Below are 20347 nucleotides of genomic sequence, written 5' to 3'. Positions count from 1 at the left end.
CTTGTCAGTTTTGTGCTAGATTGTGCACGTCTGACTGTTCAAAATCTAGTTTAGTTGGTGGACTCGATCGCATAACTTGTGCCCACAATTACCATGTGACATGATATTTGAGTTAAAGTGTATTTCAAACTGCACCTCACCCTCTCTCTCTCTTCCATAGGTACATGTGCTCTAAATACTTACTGAATTGTTCATGGTGTTGAGCGCATCCCCCTGGACACAGTGGACATTGTGCAGCACCTTGCCTCATGGCGTTCACTGTACGCACCAGTGTGAACGTCACCGAGCCGAATGTGCCATTGAAACGGAGCAGCGACGAGGTGAGCAACGTGCTGTCCTCACTGTCAGCACACAAACACACACACACACACAGCACATATTGTAGGTGAACACATGGTGTGTAGTTGGGGTATGAATACAATTATACACATACATGTCATGTGACGTCATGTCCTGAACATTTCCGTTACAGGTTATATATCGACTCCAGCATGGAGGGGCTGGCAGACATGGACAAGTTGGCCTAATTATTGTGTGCGGTAACGTCCTAGCGAGATGTCCTGGACTTGTCTCGGAGCAAGTTGTCACAGTCGTGCCAGTGCATGACGTACACACAGACACGAATGCACAAACACAACCATGATACGCACACGCATACATGCACACATGCATGTGCATCAGACACAGACCCCCCCCACACACACACATACGGATGCACGTGCCACAGCTTACAATATCGGTGCAACCGGAGAGAACCCGTAATTGCCTTTCCGTGTGAATGTCCGCCCATTGTTCACTCCTGCATCCCAGGGATGGAGAAGGAACGTGGCGGACTCTACCCAGGAGTCGCCACGGCAGAGGTTAGCGCTATCCAAACCGACAAACCAGTCCGGAGATGGATTCATGGGGGTAATAGATGAGACCACAGGGTGATTTCTGCAGGCAAGATACAGAAGAATAGAAGAGTGGACTGGTGGTTACGTGAAGTCAGTGATACCAGCGCCTTCAGTCCATGCATGTAACATAGTATGGGGTGCGCCCTGTATGCACAATATGGGGTGGGCCATGTATGCACAATATGGGGTGGGCAATGTGTGCTCAAAAGAGGTGGCACCTGTATGCACATGAATATTTTACAAGGGGAACGCGACAAGTGACACATTTGGGAAGAAAAGAGGTAAGGAGTATTGGCACGGGCCATACAATGCAGGATGTACTGTTGTTTTCACAATGCCTACAACTATACATGGGGGACACCAAGAAATGTTAGGGCCAGTTTCGGGTGAACGAACTGTAGCAATATGGGTCATGAAACTCACACATAGTGTGCTAAGAGAAGAATATGTGGATAAACATTTGGTGTCTTACGCTGATCATCCCTACGCTGTAAGCCCTCATCCTCTGGCCACTAAAACAAACCGATGTGAATAAACAATCATAGTCTCTCACCGGTCAACTTGGATAAATCTTGAGGTAGTGGCCGTGCCGGTGTTGAACGGTCCAAACTCACTGCGCGAAAAGTACTGTAGATTCCTCAAGTCCTCCCTCAAGTTCCTCTCATTACCAAGTCGCAGCCACGTTCTGATCCCGTTGCCCACTCCATACGCTGTGCATGGTGCAAACAGGTGAGAAGACAAAGGTACCAGCAATGCCATCGGATCATGGAGATAATAGAGACATTGGAGGCAGACGGGCACAAATTTGCTCACAGATTCACCAAAAGTATATTCCAAGGAAAGCAATCCTATGATTGCAATGCATGCATGTAGTGTGCGTGCGTGTGTGTATGTATGCGTGTGTGTGCGTGTGTATGTGTGTGTGTGTGTGTGTGTGTGTGTGTGTGTGTGTGTGTGTGTGTGTGTGTGTGTGTGTTTGCGAGGGATGGGGGATGGGGGAGGGGAGGGGGGGGGGGGGGGTGGGGAGGGGAGGGGGGGGGGGATGCATGCAATGCTGGTATGTACTTACCAGTTCTCCAGAGTACAGAGCAAGCACTGTGAGAGAGCAGGAACGTCTTCAACCAGCCAGGCTCTACAAAGACAGGAGGACATCATGTGCAGAGTGCAAACAGTGAGATATTTACAAGCCATAATTATACAACAAAAACCGACACCAAATCATCAAACCAGTGAAAATCATCTTTCCTGGATAATAGAGAGGTTTTGAGTGAGGTTCTGTTTGGCTCGACTTGAAATTTGGCGTCAGGAATGGTGTTGCCCGACGAATTCGAACGCAAGTAGCACTCCGCTCCCGTTTGAAGAATGTAGAGCGCACGGTCGAGCTGCTACTGTCCTGAGTGTTCCACACCTGGCTGACAATGGCACGTATTCATCTAAAATGGCGGACGCCCACGCTGCATACATGGTATGGGCGCACGTGAGCCACGCTGTGGGGACACTTGTTCGATTCCGCATACAAATGTATACAAATGCGTGGAAAAGAAGTTTCTCTAATCGCTGGAACTTGTGAGTTTCTTTCGATGTAGACTACTGGTCTTCAAGGTATACAATAGTAGTGACCCAACGAAGTGGAATTTGCGGAATACAACGTTCGAGACGGCTCAACAAGTCAAGAGTAAAGTGCGAATTTACTATGTACGCAAATGAGAAAACCTACTTGTTTCCCCGCAGCGCTAGTCACGTGCGCCTTCAGTGAATACGTGCCATTGCCTGGGTAGACATCTTCCCGGTTACCCCGTGAATGTCAATTGGGGGCAATCCTGAAGTGATCTACACGGGGCGGGGGCATGAATAATCAAAAACCTGCAGATCATACCCAGTCACAGTTCCCTTGGGGCTGGGGGAAAGAAAACTGGGTGCACAGTAACAACTGCTAACCTGCACCACTGGGTCTGGGTTTCTTCCAGTCCAGATTATACGTGACTTTGTAGAGAGCAGTCGTATCCGATGTGCAGGCTCTCTCCTGCACCAATCCACATTGGCATGGGTAGTGGCCAAAACCGGAACCTGGAAAGCACATTGCAACAGTACTGAATCAGTAACCACGATGATACTGATGATGAGGACACAATGTACTAAGTGTGGGCAATGCAATTATACACAACAGCAGCAGCAGCACCACAACTACCAACACCACCAGCAAGAAGTACCACCACCACCATCACTAGCAGAAGCAACCGCAGCAGCAGAATCAGCAGCCAGAGAATAGCCCGTGACTATACAGAAGAAGAAGCAGAACCGTTCCCAAAGACGACAACAGCCCCACCATCAAGTACTGCAGTATTCAGCGTAGTGAACATACAAGAACGGACGAATGTATGCCCCCTCCCCCCCCCCCCCCCCAAACACACATACACACATACACACACACACACACACACACACACATACGCACACGCGCAAACGCAACCTCACACACGCACACGCACAAACGCAACCTCTCACACACACGCACACGCACGCACGCACGCACGCACGCACACACACACACACACATATATGCACACATGTGTTGCATGATGGAGCACTTCTACCTCAAAGGTAAGCTATTCCACTTGCTTACCTGCCAATGCTGTTCTTTGCACAGGTTGAGCAGAGACATAGCTGAGTCCACAGAGGGCACACAACAGTACCGCAGCCTGCATAACAGCAGTAGCAGGATTGAGAAGACGGTTACCAAAAGATAACATGATTGGACTAGAAGCAAGGAGACCAGTAGATCTACTAGTGATGCAGACCAGTACACCTGTACTGTGGCATGCACTCAATCTCTTCTGCACCTTCAAGACCTAGGATAATCCAAAGAAGAATTTTCTGCAAAGTGGGTAGGCTGTGGTCTGATGCCAAGATGCAGGGTTACCTGTCATTTTATACCCTGCATCATTTGCTGCCCACAGGGGTTCAGTGAAGGATAACAAATTCATTACTGGATGTACTACATTGGTTGATTGTTTCCTGAATTGGGCTGCTTCAATAGACCTGGTTTCAGATCTGAGCTCACTGTCTCTGTCAGCCTTAGCAATACCATGCATCATATGTATAGAGGGAAATTATGAGAAGAGGCCAGGACTGAATCATGAATGTCAATGGTAGTCACCGTGCACGAGTACAGTACAGCACAACACATGAGACAGAGGCCGTGACCACCAGCCATCACGACCAAGTCCACAACAAGGTACATGAACACAGTACACAGTACACAGCCTGCTGATGGCCTCTGACACCAGCAGTACACTTAGCGCTGAAGGCAGGCTCCACGTTTCTTCTTCTTCATCACCCCCACCACTGATGAATACAGAACAGACCGGAGGTACTAGACCACGCAAGGCTGCTCGTCTTCTGGCAATGAGGTCATTTCAAAAACAATCCAGTGTCCATATATATACTAAGCAACCGCTGGAGGATGCAGGCAGCGTGCTGAGAGTGTCCAATCCCATGACCAATCCCATAATAGCTGTAACACTATAGCATCTAATAATGAACTTCCAAGCCTTAATTAGCCAGTCATGATCCACGAGAGCAGTGGCCTAGTCACGGTTGGTATATGCGTGGAAGAGACTCTTCTAATTGATTCAAGTGCTTGTCAAAGAATCAAGGACATTGTTTCCGGCCATCAGCAGTAATGCCAATTACCCGAGTCCTCTGCCTGAGAGATACGGCCTGTTACTACACTGGGAGATATCAACCACACATGGATACGGCCATAGTCTATCCTGGCCGGTCACCTAGAGAATGTTACAACATGTGCAGCAAAGTCCACATGCACCTGCGCTTCTTCTTTGGCACGTAACTTGAAAGTACAAGTGTTACGCACATGTAACACAATTGACCTGTAATTTGTTACAGTATACAGGTGTGTGTAAGGCACTTGGACGTGTTGGAGTGAGGGATTGTTGGAGCTCTGTGTGCGTATGTGTGTGTGTGTGTGTGTGTGTGTGTGTGTGTGTGTGTGTGTGTGTGTACAGAGGAGCACCCCCTCCCCATACCACCACCACCACCACCACCATCACCACCACCACCACCACTACCAGGTGACAGACCTGGGAAGATACATTGTAGATAATTCCTTAGCGCAATGGTCATCTGATACAAACCATAGTACACAGCTCCTATTAGGACACGCAGTGCATGTGGTCGTGGCCAAACCTTGGCTCAGCTTTACCATGAGGCATGATGCATGTAGACCATTAGTAATCCAGCATACACAATCTGCACACACATGGACCTTGTAGACTATGCACATACACATACAGGTACGTAGTTATGGACAACAACCAGTGCAAGATTATTTTACTGTCAAAAACATTCATTCCTGATGATGGTCATGAAGACCGAAACGTTGAAACGATACTTCCAATGGATTCGTGTGAAATGCAGTGCTCTCTTGAGTGTAGGCAGGTTGCCTGCAAACTATTCAAGTGCAATGAAGCTGCGTGAAGCGTCCTTCAAGATTTGAAACATTGCAGTTGTTACAAAAATGCGACTTTCTAAAGCATAACCTTTACAAGGTTGTGGTGGTAACGAGATAATGAGTGTACGGATATCATCACACCCGTTACATGTGTGGGTAGTACAAAGGTCCTAAATTCATGATAATGGTACAAGTGATCAAGACGCAGTGCACAGTGCACAGTGCTGCAGCATTGATATACATTGTACATTGTACAGTATGTGGTCATAATAGTATGAATGAGTCAAAGGCTCACTACACACAACATAAACTATGTCAGACTGTGTCACTGGTACAGTTCTCATCATATCGAAATAGTTGATGTATAGCCGGAGCAGTGTAGCCGCATAGCCAGGCCTAAGATCAAACCATTTTGCAATGGCACTGCTGTATGATGTAACTCACATCTCAGCAGACTTGTTTGTTTCCATTAGCAGACATTATACACAGTAACGCTATGCACAATCTTTCTAGTACTGAACTTTCTAGTGAACCGGCTTCAGACCTCGCCTGCCATTCATACTACACCAGGGCTCACCGAAATCTCTACATTGGCTCTAAAAGTGGGTGTCACTGAACAGACAGCACATACATGTATGTACGAAGCAATTGCTTCTCTACAAGCTGTCGTACGTCTGCGTATACAAATATCCACCTGCTGCTGATATTCCTCTGCAGCATACATGACGAGCCCTAATGAAGCCTGTCAGACATTCACATTCATCTTGAAATAGACCAAACTCTGCATGACGTTTGGTTGGCTCATCCACGCCAAGCAAAATAATTCACACAAGTCATACTGGATCATGTCCACAATACATGTATTGACGTTTTCGAGCTGAACAGCACTCGGCAGTGGTACACAACACAGACTAGCACGAATGTTACTCAACCACACATTCTTTTGTCCAACAGAGGAGTTCAGGCATGTGGCATATTATAATTTCCTCCGCCCTAGGAAGACACTGGAACACCCAGGTGTCATGCCATCGTCCAATTTCAAAGAACACTATACCACAGACCATGGTGTGTTTCTGCCTCAGGAGTCCCTCAAGTTTTGCTCATCCAATCACGCACTGGCCCTACATGTAAATTGTCCAAAGTGGACACATTGGCCTGGACTATTCCAAATTGTCACATCATACAACTTCTCGGGAATGCCAGAACAGATTGAGCTGTTTAAAAGGAGGATGATAGGCAAGTTGGCAGAACACATGGTCCCGTGCCAAGAGAAAGCTCCTCCCGAGTGCTGTTGCTATAGCCGATACTAGTACTACCTACACAATGGTGTAGTATGGCTCTTTGCCAAATGAGGGCATAGCATAATCAGTAGGTGACACGACACACTTGAGCCAAGGACCATGGAGATATGGCCACTTTTCTGCTGAGTCATCTGTTAACTCAGTGGTCTGCAAACTACTTGACTATGGCACCGCACACTAGTACTGCTAGAGGTTGAAAGGAGAGCATAGACTAGCCTGTTACCAGACCACTTCACCACTTCTATAACAATTAAGTGAGCTACTGCTTATAATCGCATTGACAGGTACAAGTATATACATTATCTTCAATGCTTCCAAGTTCTAATTGAATATCTGCATGATTGCACACATGTGCAGACTCTGAGAAGATGTTCAACACTTGACTGTACTGTAAAGGCTACTACCATCAACAAAGTATTCAAGGAAGGAATCACTTTCCAACTGTTTAACCCACAATCTCACCTTCTCATAAATTTATCTCTTATTGGCGATGGTGCCATCGTGAGAATAAAGAATTCAAAGGAAATATTTATTACAGGAGGGGACATTAATCTGGTGAGAAATCAAGTGGCCACCACGGGGTGCTGGCCTTGAAGACCCCCCCCCCCCCCCAGCACTGCAGGTCCATTTCTACAGTGTGTACGTGAACAACATGTACAGTGCATGTACGCGCTAAAAAAGGGCGCCGGGCCACACTTTGAGTTGCAGACCAGCGTGTGTGCTACCATGTCATGCAAAACGCCTCAAGAAATTTTAATAATTATTATACAGGAGATGCCTTTTGTTAGCTCTTCTGCCTGGATTTCGTTGACAGATGCGTTAAGCCCAAGGATCCTTCCATGAGTGACATGCGAACTGGAACTATTATTATTATTTAATTATGTACATCACAAAACACTGATAGGGCAGCAGCTGTCTTATTTAGTGCTTCCTGGACAAGGAATCTTTGCATTTAGCCACTTTCTCAAAAGGAGTGCTGCGAGTGATCACTATTCTCGCCAAAAAGAGGATTCGTAATCCTTGGCCCAGCACTCTCTGCACTGAGACGGTGGCTGCTAATATCAATTTTGCTAAATGGGAGCTACTGAAGATTTTCCCTTTTTTTTATAAAGCTACACGTGTGCAGTTAACGGGGTGGGGTTGGGGTTGACATTGACACAATACAGGAAAGAAGGGGTGCAGCCAGGGAATGAGCAGAAAAGGGATTAGCGGTGTGACAGTGAGTTGCCTAAACACATCACAGCTGCAAGCTGCCATCCCCCCCCCCCCCCCCCCCCTCACCATCACCACCACCTGTCACACACGCCATGGAGATCAGACATACATGTAAAAAGGAAGCTGTTACCGTGCTGTTCAGCATTGAAGAACGATGCGGCAAATAATAAAATGATTTTTTGCCAGGTACAGGATAGCACCCGTATGTGTGCTGGCTCATCTATAGACACGGTCTAGTCTACGACTCTGCCCCCCCCCCCCCCCCTCCCTCTGTTCTTCGACACCAGATAGTAATGTAGTTTCTCGAACTTCAAATCCTTAGAAATATACCATAGCTATTGGTATCACATCACACCATGCCAAACCAGGAATCCACCACGCACAATCCCCTCCACTTCGTGGAGAATATCCAGAAAAGGACAGCTACATTTACATGTACAGTGCACATGATTTACGGGCTATTTAGAGGAGCAAGGAATTCAATCAGAGGAATTCAATCAGAATGCCCCCCCCCCCCCCCCCCCTCCTAGCAGAACATCTCCAATTCCATTGAATTACAAACCCCGCATTCAGCATTATCATAACTCAATAAGGGATTAGATCAGACTGTTCGGTCAAAGACCAAGCTGCCAAATAATGAATCAACTTTGGGATTATTCAAACAGGTATGTCACATCCCAAGTCCTAATAATAAATGACAATCAGACTCTCCAGTAACTACTTGTAATGCAGTTACTCCTCAGTATACTGTACTACAGCAGTACATTCATAATAGTGTGTATGTACACTGACTGTACAAGGGCAACGTCATTCCTCCTCACTACAGCTGCATAGAGCGCACGGTGATCTACGCACCCATAACTGCACAATGCCCACTCACTTACACAGTCAGGATTTGTAATGCCTACTATTACTAATGGTCATTCATTCAGAAGTGACTAAATTTGTATGACATTCAGAACAGCACATCTGGCCTGGCCCAACCCAAACGAACACATCATGGACCGGCTCTCTCAGCTATTATTATAATTGGAGTGCATAAACCAACGTGCCGGAATACCAAACACACGGCACTTGAAGACATTTCCTATCTTCAATTTCGGACCATTTCCGAGCGACAGCGTACATGTTTACACAATCATGTAACTGCTGCTAGGTGCAGATGAAGTGGTTACAAAACATATTGTGGACTTACGATCTTCAACGCTGAGACTGCCATGGTCGATCGGCTTCGGTTTCGTCCTTTACACGCAAGTCAATCTGGGACTACAGACACGACGGTCAACTTCACACTGAGGATAGAGAAAGCGCTGTCAAGACGTTTAGTTTGCAATTTGGTGACTCCGTTCACGGCCACAGCAGCAGGCAGCGCAGCCAGTGAGTTTGCTGTCTTCTTCTGGCAGTCTGGAGGACCATGTCCACATTCGGTCGCTTTTATGTGCATCTCTCGCGTGGGCCAAGTCATGTTCGCCAAGGGATTTCTTCCGCGAGATGTCAACGATTCATAACTGTCAAGTTAGTTCAACCCATCGCCTTATTGAAAGGCCGCCACACCTCTGGGCTCCCTTCACTCGATAACTCATTGATTCCGCAATGAGGACTCTCACTGAGAAAACGTTTATCTTCCCACCTCATGCCTGAAGCAGCGGTTCTGCACTGCTTTGCTTTCATACGACAAGCGCAGGAGGCACTGACACTAGTGACTAGTAGTAGTAGTACTTCAACTAAATACTCGACTTTTGTAAGTGGCTCCGACTTCTCTAGCGCCTAGCGGTTGTCCTCCCAACATAGACTTGTTGCTGAGCTGATCTCCATCTGACCTTTAGCTTTGCAAAGAAACAATCTAATAATATTTTTTATAATGGCAATGGCATGCGCTATGCTTTCTCTTGATCTTGCCTTGGCTTCTTGCCTATCTTGGCCATGTACATGTATGCTACAATCATTTTTTCGCAGTGTTATTTTCCCTGTAAATGTTATGCTGTTGCATGATCATGATGATATAGCGCCTGTAGCGCAAAGCCCCAGGCTGCATGCATGGCTAGGCCAGGTCAGAGCGGTGTCCGGTACGGCGGTGTGGTAGATTTACAGATCTACACAGTCAGTGACATGACTGTGTAAAAGACTCACTGCACTACATCTACATGATTGATTGTAGTATTTCCGTGACTATTTTGTGCTGATGATAATAAAATATAATAATTTATAAATGGTGTAGACCATGGGCATGGTAGAGGGCATGATGTAAAAACACAGGAAGTTACGACTTTTGGTGGTTACTATAAGTCGGTAGTACACTGCAGGCACGTCCGGTAGGCCAGCTGAAGAGTGAAGGTCCGGGATAGACTGTAGATCGCAACTTGACGTTGCACTCCTTTTCATGCACCTCACGACCCACTCTCTACCTAGCCAGGTTACTGGTTACACCGATGAGTCGCTGATACATGCCATCTTCCACTATCTTGGCGTCCATTCCCACGGCCCGGGGTAGAAGGAAGGCGGTGAGAGATCAGGAGCGACTACAATCATGTGAGAGTCCGAGTGTGTCACATCAGCTAAACTAGAGCCAGTGGAGGGTGTTCATATGCCTATTCAAGGTCGTCAATCACTTCCAATACAGTACAATGGCTATGTCATACTCATAGTCATTCCAGCACAAATGCATACGAGAGGCGTTGAGCGTTGGTGGCCAATCATCAACTGACATCATCATCATGTCTCGACAATCAGCAGATTCAGCAGGGAGATTGATGAATGATGATAGTTTCGCCTAGTACAAAAGGTGTGAAGAAGACGGCATACTGTAGTTGTCTTTCTGCGCAATGCATGGTGCACGGTGATCGTACACTGCATGGTGATCGTACACTGCATGGTGATCGTACACTAGTACACTGCTGCCTTTACTGGGGATTCCTTCTGCTGCATGGGCGATCTTGGTTAGCCCTACATAATGGTCATGTACCGATTCGCACACCCTTCACTGAAGTAATTCAGATCTTGCATTCGATCCGCCCAGTTACATAATCTGGTCGTGCACTCAACTGGTACATGGTGCAGCCCAGTGCAGCGACACGACCCCATGAACCTATGAACCTATAAACTGAACTAGGGTCTAGTAGATTTACTAGTAGTAGTAGGGAGCAATCCAAATAAATTCCAATGACGTGAGGGGGCGAAGCGCCGATCACAGGCACAGTACAATAGATCCGGCACTGGGATCTTTGCCTTACATTTCTACGGAATACCGGAGATAGTTGGTTGAGGAAGGGATGGTAGATCTGCCATCCCAAGTACATGTAGATCTACATTGTACACCTACATTACGGTGTGTTCTCTCTCTCTCTCTTGCCTACTGTACATTGTCTTTGTAGTTGAGCATTCTTACTTGACTGCATGCAGACAGGGTACAGTATTTTTACATTTTGTCCTTGCCCCACGCTTTTAGTAGGCCAGCCACCATGGAGTCGTACCCTTTACAACTCCCTGCCAGCCACTGTCAAAGTCCATGTCAGATGTGCATGAGAACACGATCACAAGCCAGAGATACATGTACATGTAGAGATTACAGTCATTGTGGGAAGGCCATGGAAACCAGATTTACAGTTACAACAGAAGAGGGGTCTTTTTGGCATGCTGGACGCCGTCAGCCAGCCCAGGGGTCTTTTTGGCAGGCTGGAAACCGCTACACACATGTAGATCTACTCAACGCCAGCAACGATACAGCTGGGCTTTCTGCATGACTGTGAAGGACTTAGGTACAGTAACATCTAGCCAGAACAACGTGTTGCACACCGTCACGATCACATCCTCAACCCTTTATACGATCTTTCTCTATTCTCTCTCCAATGTCTCTCTCTCTCTCTTTCTCTCTCTCTCTCTCTCTCTCTCTCTCTCTCTCTCTCTCTCTCTCTCTCTCTCTCTCTCTCTCTCTCTCTCTCTCTCTCTCTCTCTCTCTCTCTCTCTCTCTCTCTCTCTCTCTCTCTCTCTCTCTCTCTCTCTCTCTCTCTCTCTCTCTCTCTCTCTCTCTCTCTCTCTCTCTCTCTCTCTCTCTCTCTCTCCTCTCTCTTCTCTTTCTTTCTCTCCCGCTACCCATTTCCTAGGGAGTCTCTTTGATTGCCGGATATAATCAAACTTGGTAGTAAGTAACGCGGTACAGCACTCTTCAGTCTGCATGGTACTATTCGTCTATTGTCAGTGTAGACGAAATTTTGCTGATTTAGGGCCGGTAGTGAACCATCTATTCGACGGTATGGTAGCCAAACCGCAATGGTGAGGTCACGAAGCCTTGTACATGTATCAGTATCAGGGATTCAGTGGAGGGGATTCAAGATGATTGCACACATTCATCACAGAACGTTCGCGATATGACTTCATATGAGTGATTGATGAACTACTACTGTAGTGTGCTCCACTCAACCCAGACAGTCGTCCAGTAGATCTACAATCATGCAGGATGTCCAACCGTCCTGCTTTGAACCAAAACATTTTCAGTGTGCATTTACTTGTACATAGGAGACAATTGCCTTTTTATGCATTATAGTGTGGGTGTCCTGCTTTGGAATGATGGCAGGGTTGGACAGACTGGTCATGTACCGCTACTCCCACATTCACATGGCTCAGCTCCCATTCAATGATTCATTTCCGCTTTCAAATCCGCTCACGTAACGGTATGGCTTTCATGCTTCGACACGACTTATAGTAATAGATCACACTACATGGGCATGTAATGGATATTGTCCCTAGAGTACTAATAGTTCTCTCTGTGTATGGAGTCCGAGAGGCGACTGCTGTCATGGTTATGCGACCATACATTACATGTCCTACTCGTACATTGTAGATCCCGTGCATCCTGTTTGTTTGGATGTCAAGATGGCAAGTAAATGCACCTCTCCCGGGGTGGTCGGGTACGTGCAAGCCTAGCCTGTTCAGCCTATAGCATTATACCGGTACCCGATTGAATGGGAGACTGCTCTACATTGTAGATCTACAGACTGTGAACTCAGTTCCTGACCCCAACCATGGCGGCTTGTGCTGGTGTGCCAGTGCCTGGCCCTCAGTCTGCACTTTGTGATTAATTTAAACCACTAAATTAAATTATTTTAGTACATTGCACATCGTAAAAACACTATTGATCTTATCAGCATCGATTGGTTGGGAGACTACATTGTACATGTACATAATAATGTCATTGTATAGCGGCATTAGATCAATCATGACTGTGTTACCATGGCTACAATGACGCCAATGTCGACGCGAAGCCGAGAGGGCCGGGCTGCTGCTGGTGACGATGCTGACAAGATCAATTCTGTTTTTTTTACGATGTAGATTCTACAACGTACTATTAAAATAAATCACAAAATGCGGCGAGGCACAGGCACAGTGACACCAGCACAAGCCGCCATGGTTGGGGTCAGGAACTCAGTTCAAACTTCACAGTCGCTGAGGCCTCTATGATTTCTGGATATAGTCCGAGGATAGAACCTTGCAACAATTACATGAACAGCCACAGCTCCACCAGGCCAGGGAGCCCTACACATACCGTGTATGTGCTCCCTGAACTCCACCATGTCACGTGTGTGTGTGTGTGTGCCGTGTCCCTCGAACCCAGAACACTGCATGAATACATGTACATGTACATGTACGTTGGCATGACCCGGACTCCAGGGGCGCTACTGGAAAATAATTGAAGTAACCAGTTGGGACGATCTCCTGAGGCTGAGATGCGTGGGTTATGCTATAAGCCACAACTAGTCACTGGACCGTGCCTGGAATAATAATGTGCAATGTACAGGAACTACTAATGACTGTACTGCAAGGTTATGTACTCTTGCTGCAAGTCTACAGCGTACTTGGGTACGGAGGAGAAAGAGGCATTGCCTGCAGTGCTGTATTCTGTACTGCCATGGCTAGATGGTTATCGCCCCCTCCCCCTACATGTGGAGGTGAAATAAAATAAATAAATAAATACTGAGTACAGCCATGTAGATTCTACCTCATGTGCAACCTGGACCACTTGAACATACACTGTACATTGTACATGTACTATGATGTAGCTGAATAGTTGTGACAATAATGAATACTCCGTTCCATAGCACAGGGTTCAACTAATTACTTTGTCCATAGGGCTATGAATACTAATCTCGGAGCACACGTGCAACGAAGAATACCATTTACACATGCCGGAGATAGTTGTCCCCTCATATCCCCACCACCACCACCCCCACCATGAACCCACACCGGCATCTCAGCACCCAGTACGGCAACAGTGACACAACGTCTCAAGGCTAGCTCGTTGCAACTAACTAAGTTACTTTGGGTTTCATGATCACATCGCAATGCAATCATCAAGCAGCTACAATCTCAATTTAATCAAAGGCCATACAGAACCAGCTCTGCAGCATATTACATGTATTGTGCAGGAGTTGTCTACCAATGAGCTGCTTTTAACCGTTGAATGGCAATTATTTGCTGGAGAGTGTTGGTGTTGTCACAGTTTCTGTATTTGAATTCGCAAACCGAACGGACAGAACTGAAGGGAGGGAATGGTGAGCTTCAGATCATCACTATGCAACAAAAGAGGTCGGAGACTACTGATACATCATAGAAGGAGGGATGTGAATTATGCTAATGCAAAGCATGCCGCTAGGATTTACCGGGTGTTAGCGGCCGTCGTGAGTTCCCTTCGGGAACGGACACGATAATTAACTCTTTTTTTTCTTTTTTTTTAAAGCATGCAGAACAAAACATTACAGTTTACACTTTACAGGTACCTGGCACTTCAGTTCACTCGTCCAAGGTGTATAGGCAAACAGTGTGACTACTCCACGGTGTAAAGCAGGGAGAACTACTCAAGTAGAAGACTGGCATTTCACTAGACCAGGTGTAAAGGCAAGCAGTGAAGTGCTCTCTCAGGGAGGTCCCAAGCTTTTACTGCACTTATGTCTTTAGCCTGGCGATAGTACTTTACATTATTGTGGGTTTTTATTGGTCACCATTGCCACACTGCCGTCACTGAGCACACACTGATGCACAATGCAGCTATGCTCTTGGCAAGAGTGATAACTACAACCACGCTGCATACAGCATAGATCGCTGTTTCTCGGATAGCAAGCACTACACTACAGTCTACAGAGTACAGTGTGTGAGCCCGTCCAAAGCTCACACTACGTGTAGTACACTGTCAGTCACAGTGCCAGTGGAAATCACGGTTCGCGGTGGAGAATTAGGGAGTTTCGAGAGTAAAGAGGGTTGGCCTTGGCTTGGGTCACCGGTGGGAAGAAAGCAGCTGACAGAGTCAGTGCTGTAACTCGTGCCGTCGTGGACGTGGGGTAGTACTAGTGGTAAAAGTCTTGCAGTTCAAGGGGGCCGCGGCCAGCGCGCGGTCTTCTTTTCATTTATCCTATTCATTAGAGGCCTCTTGCAGTTCAAGGAGGCGTCTTCTTTTCATTTCTCCTATATTCATGGAGGCCTCAGAATTGCAGTTCAAGGGGGCGTCTTTTTTCATTTGTCCTATATTCATGGGAGCGTCTTGTACGGTTCAAGGGGCGTCTTCTTTTCGTTTGTCCTATTCACGGAGGCCTACAGCAGTGCAGCTGCAGCTTGAAAAGGAGAGTGGGTCGTTTCAGGCCAGAGTAATACTGTAAGTGTATTAAATAAAAAATAATTAATTAAAATAATAACTATGACTAGTAGCAAAAAATGAAGAAAGTCAAGTTTAGAACTTGATTTTCTTCATTTTTTGCTGTTGTTATGACTTATGAGTGCACAATTTATTATTATTTATTGCCATTTTACGACTATTGTCTCCTCGTCGATTGTTTAGCTAGTAGCATTAATACACTGAGACAGAAGCAGGCTACAAAAAAAAGTAGGCATTGTCATTGAGTACTGTATCCCAACGAAGCTGATACTCACTACTTGAACCAGCTGTCACCATGGTCACCACCAGGACTCGAATAGGGCTGCAGTCACCGTTGAAAAGAAAAAAAAAGGAGATACATACTGCAAATAATTGAGTACAAACAGGTCTAACAGAAGACCAGAACACTGCTACATTGTAGTAGTGGGTAAGCCAAAACTAACCCGACAGTGTCCCATTTCACAAGCAATGGCACATTGTGCTGTGAAGGATCGTATGAGGACTCAGGAGCAGAAAAAAAGAGTAAATTATCGTGTCCGTTCCCGAAGGGAACTCACGACGGCCGCTAACACCCAGTAAACCCTAGCGGCAGATGCAGCGCCTAACGTTAACGGTGGGGGTGAGTGGATAAGTCTCACAACCACCGGCACTAGTGCCGAGAACGACCCTGAGTGAGGAGCAGAGAGCGGAGACATAACAGTGTCTCCGCTCGAAGCTCCGATATGCAATGTGAGGCCGACAACCGCGGAGTCGTCAAATACGTAGATTTACTTGACAACTCTCAGCCTTGTTGACAACAGTATTCCCGGTGCCGAAAGGCGGGCTCACCGCCCCTGGATGACAACTTCCCCATTTCTAACCCCCCAAGACAAAGTGAATACTGTTGTAGTCATACTGGCCGAACTTTTAAATAAAAAACAAACAAAAAACAAAACTTGAAGGGTTGGGAACATAACTGCAAAAATAAGCAAAGTGGATTTTGCGAAGTAAAACAAAGTTTTTAAAAAAAGCAGGATTTTAGTACTCCCTCGGTTGGGATGGAACAGGGGGGGGGGGGGGAGGGGATGGGGGCTGGCTCCCTGGGATGGAACACCACCTGGTCCCTCTCCGTTTACTCCCTCTTCCCCCTTTTCTACCAGGACTACAATCATAAGGCATTGCACAAGTTCAAAAGTGCCAAATAATTTGGTACTACTACTAGTAATTAAAATTACTACAAAAAAGTACCCACTGCAAGTACAAGGACCATCACAAGGCTATTCAGGTATTTAGTATTAAAACATGGGAACGTAACGTCGTCGCGTCGACTCAACTATCACCGGTACATGTCTTCTCTCTTGTCAACTACATCTGTGTACGGCCGTTCTGACATGAATCACCACATGGTACGGGAGCGCATTGCTTTTACAAAAATTTGGGGAGAGGACAGCAGAACTTATCAGGTAAGGGGTCGTCCGCAATTTGTACACCTGAATTCCGGGATTCTGGATTGTGCACTTTCCGCAAGGTGCAGAAATTTTGGGCATGTCGCTTTTAGTTATAAAAGAGGTGGACACGGCTTTTCCAGCAATTTTTTGATCAACTACTCGAGCAAACCAAACTGATCATCGACTTTCTCAACTAGCTCACCTGTGACAGGAAAGTGTTTCATCGATCTCGCAGGCCCAAGTGAAGCAAGAGGGCAAAAAAGAAATCGCGACGAGGACTGAGGGCATCGCCCCAGATGCCCTATCACTACAAGTTGGTGGGAACACACAGCTGTACACATCCACCGGCAGATTTACACAATGACACGCTCACTCCCCACCCAGGACACACCACCAGGAAGTCACACTAAAAGACGACACACAAACAATCACACGTATCGCAACAACAAAACAATTTGCAGCAGTCTTATTCTCCAATTGGAGTGTGATATTGAAAAAATGGCCGGCCAACAGAAATAGTAACACGTCATAATAATATGTACAAGTGGGGGGCTGAGTACAGTATCTATACAACAGGGGGAAGGGACAGTGAGAGTAACCAGTCATAGGGAAATGTACATCAGAGAAGAAAAACTACTTCACAATAGAAAATGATACGCTCACAATATGCGCAAATTCAGTACTGCAACTATACTACTAAAAAAATAATGAAGAGCTCTAAACAATAGAATCAGAATAGAGAGAGAGAAAGACAAGGGGTACAGGTGACATGATTCCTGTGGCTATGGATACACTTACAAACAATGGGAGTGATGACTTACTTTTCGTTTGGCAAACAAACAAATTGTACACATACACGGGTATGAAAGCACTGGACGAGCTAAAGAAAAGGTTGTTCACGAGATACAGTTCCGAAAGGACAGCAGCAAACAGTGAAACGTTGTGTGATTACACCACACAAAATGAATACAGTACTTAGATATCATCATCATGTAGAAAATATTTGACCAGGGCGATAAGGAGTACATAGGAGATATGGCGGACAGTAGGTATAAATTCAAGATGATGCACTAGACAAGAACACACGCTTCACAAGGAAAGCGAGGCGAAGCACAGTATTCCAAGCCTGCACGCACTGTCAGCAGCAACATCATGGCAGTCCACGTTACTACTAATACTACTAAGGAGTTTGGAGAAATCTAAATGTTCTAAACAATTTGTTTAGGCTGCAGATAAGACCAAAAGTACTTTTCAACGATAGGACAGGAGGAGGTGAGTAAATAGGACAGACAGTAGATGAGTAGTGAAAACAACTACTTTACTTGCACTGCAAAACTGTGGATTGCAAGCAACTAGTGCTGCCTATCACGTATACCCATGCTTGGAGGCAGAAGAGAGCCGGTTTAGAGCTTACAGTCGTGTTTCTGTGCCAGACTGCAATGGCATGTAGTGTGAGTCACAGCAGCCAAGTGACTATTCTTGCCGATTCCAAACAATTACAGTACCCTGAGCATAGAGCAAAGCACAGCAGCAGCAATACACATAGTGAGATTAGCACAAGTCAGACACATTTTTTTAACACAACATGCTTGGCCTACCTTTAACACAACATGCTTGGCCTACCATTTACAAATTACCCCCCCACACACACATCCAGCCTAAAGCTGTGTTCACAACTGGCGCGTGTATGCGTGAAACCACGAGTTTGTGTGTATTTTCGCTGGCTTTTGGGGCGTCATGCGTATGGAAACGCGCCGCGATGGAAATTCCAACACGTAATTTTCAGCACGTACTGGCGTCATGCTAGTAGCACTTTGATCGGTGGGGTCAAACAATTAGTATGCGAAGGCGGCGCGAAAGCCTGAGCGCGCGTTTGGGCACACATGAACCGCAAGTGCACCGCGTCCACGCGCCAATTGTGAACACAGCTTTACACATGGATGTGCGTGTGCGTGCACACACACACCATGTACCATGTATGTCCAGCGCAAGAGAAGCACACACATCTGAAAATGTGGACGTACTCCTGCTAATTTTCTCTTTCAGCAAAAGGTAGCAGACAAGATCTGAATGAAACAGATCAAGACGTGCGCCAGGTAACTGTCCAGTCTACATAACTGGCGAAGCCCCATAATATGACCGCATACACGCATACACGCAAGCACGCACCCCCTCCCCCCCCCCCCCCCCCCCCCACACACACACGCATGACCGCATTCAAATACCAGGAGTGGCAGCAAAATCAGCTGCACAGCAGCCGCAGCAGCACAGCAGCCGCAGCAGCACAGCAGCCGCAGCAGCACTGTCATTGCACCTGCTACTAGTGGCAACTCGGCAAGCACAACGTGTACACACAATATACACACAATATACAGAGAGGTACACAGCAGACAGGAGCCTTACCGAAGAATCACCAGACGCCAGTAAGGACTCGTTGTAGTTGAATGAGACAGCAATGACTGCAGCGGAGTGACCTTGGAGTTTGTTGACCATGGGCTTTTGCACCTCATCCACATTGTAGAAGTACACACTAAGATCTTCACTGCCGCTTACTACAGAAGAAACACAATGGGTCGGGCCAAACATGTACACGCACACACACGACGACGTGGGCAGACCGTGCACGCACGCACACACGACGACGTGGGCAGACATACGCATGCACAGCAAGCAGTAACAAACAGAGAAAGAGCAAAGTCAAGTCAGCATCGCGGCTAAACACACAACATGGCAGTTCGGAAAAAGGAAACAAAGCACAACACATTCCATGCGCAATACCTTGGCACAACACACAGTTGGAATCTATTGCGCATATTGTCTATTTAGGGGTTTTACAAAATAGAGTCATGGGGGCAAGGGCAACGACAGCTGGAAAGCAGAATAAGATCCAGTGCCCCCCCCCCCCCCCCCACACACACGCACTACGTGAGCAGCTCAGCACTGCCGCTCATTGTGATCGTTTGTGTTTCCGTAGACACACGAGAAGAGGTGACTTGTCCTTACCGACACAGGCTCCTTGTCTGAATGACATCAGTGGACAGAAGATACTGCGGATAGTTTCCTTGCTGTGCTTAATTGAGAACTGTCTTTTCAACACCAGCGAGTCATCCGGGTTTATTCTAATACACAAGCGAATAAAGAGTAGTAACATAAGTACCCCTAATTGGAAGAAGAGCACTGCCACAGGATAACTATCAGCTAGAGATGAAGAGAGAGAGAGAGAGTGAGAGGGAGAGAGAGAGAGAGAGAGAGAGAGAGAGAGAGAGTGAGAGAGAGAGAGAGAGAGAGAGAGAGAGAGAGAAGGGGGTGAATGAGAGCAAGGGGCGGACACAGTGGTGGAGAGACACGCAGAGAAACATTGCACATTTAAAGAAATGGAAAGTCAGCAGACACTGTAA

General features: G+C 46.6%; 2 protein-coding genes across 3 annotated transcripts in view; both read right to left on the bottom strand.

Annotated features, from left to right (window-relative positions):
- LOC135819402 (spondin-1-like) overlaps window positions 1-9304 on the bottom strand; it is a 15386-nt gene extending 6082 nt beyond the window's left edge. The window contains exons 1-7 of the mRNA XM_065332603.1: window positions 9079-9304; window positions 3520-3595; window positions 2835-2963; window positions 1966-2028; window positions 1450-1606; window positions 733-936; window positions 184-341 (exon numbers count right to left, since the gene is read on the bottom strand). Coding sequence (XP_065188675.1) covers window positions 184-341; window positions 733-936; window positions 1450-1606; window positions 1966-2028; window positions 2835-2963; window positions 3520-3595; window positions 9079-9102 — 811 coding nt within the window. The 5' untranslated portion in view covers window positions 9103-9304. The remainder of the gene's footprint in view (window positions 1-183; window positions 342-732; window positions 937-1449; window positions 1607-1965; window positions 2029-2834; window positions 2964-3519; window positions 3596-9078) is intronic.
- An 8109-nt stretch (window positions 9305-17413) lies between these two features.
- The window catches only part of LOC135819399 (WD repeat-containing protein 13-like), a 30226-nt gene continuing 27292 nt past the window's right edge, over window positions 17414-20347 (bottom strand). For both annotated transcript variants that reach the window (XM_065332599.1, XM_065332600.1), the window contains 3 exons: window positions 19953-20068; window positions 19353-19501; window positions 17414-18455 (listed from right to left, as the gene is read on the bottom strand). In XM_065332599.1, coding sequence (XP_065188671.1) covers window positions 18423-18455; window positions 19353-19501; window positions 19953-20068 — 298 coding nt within the window. In that variant the 3' untranslated portion in view covers window positions 17414-18422. The remainder of the gene's footprint in view (window positions 18456-19352; window positions 19502-19952; window positions 20069-20347) is intronic.

Source organism: Sycon ciliatum, chromosome 6, assembly GCF_964019385.1.
Source record: "Sycon ciliatum chromosome 6, ocSycCili1.1, whole genome shotgun sequence".
Taxonomy (NCBI): Eukaryota; Metazoa; Porifera; class Calcarea; order Leucosolenida; family Sycettidae; genus Sycon; species Sycon ciliatum.
This window is presented reverse-complemented; position numbering and strand designations above follow the sequence as displayed.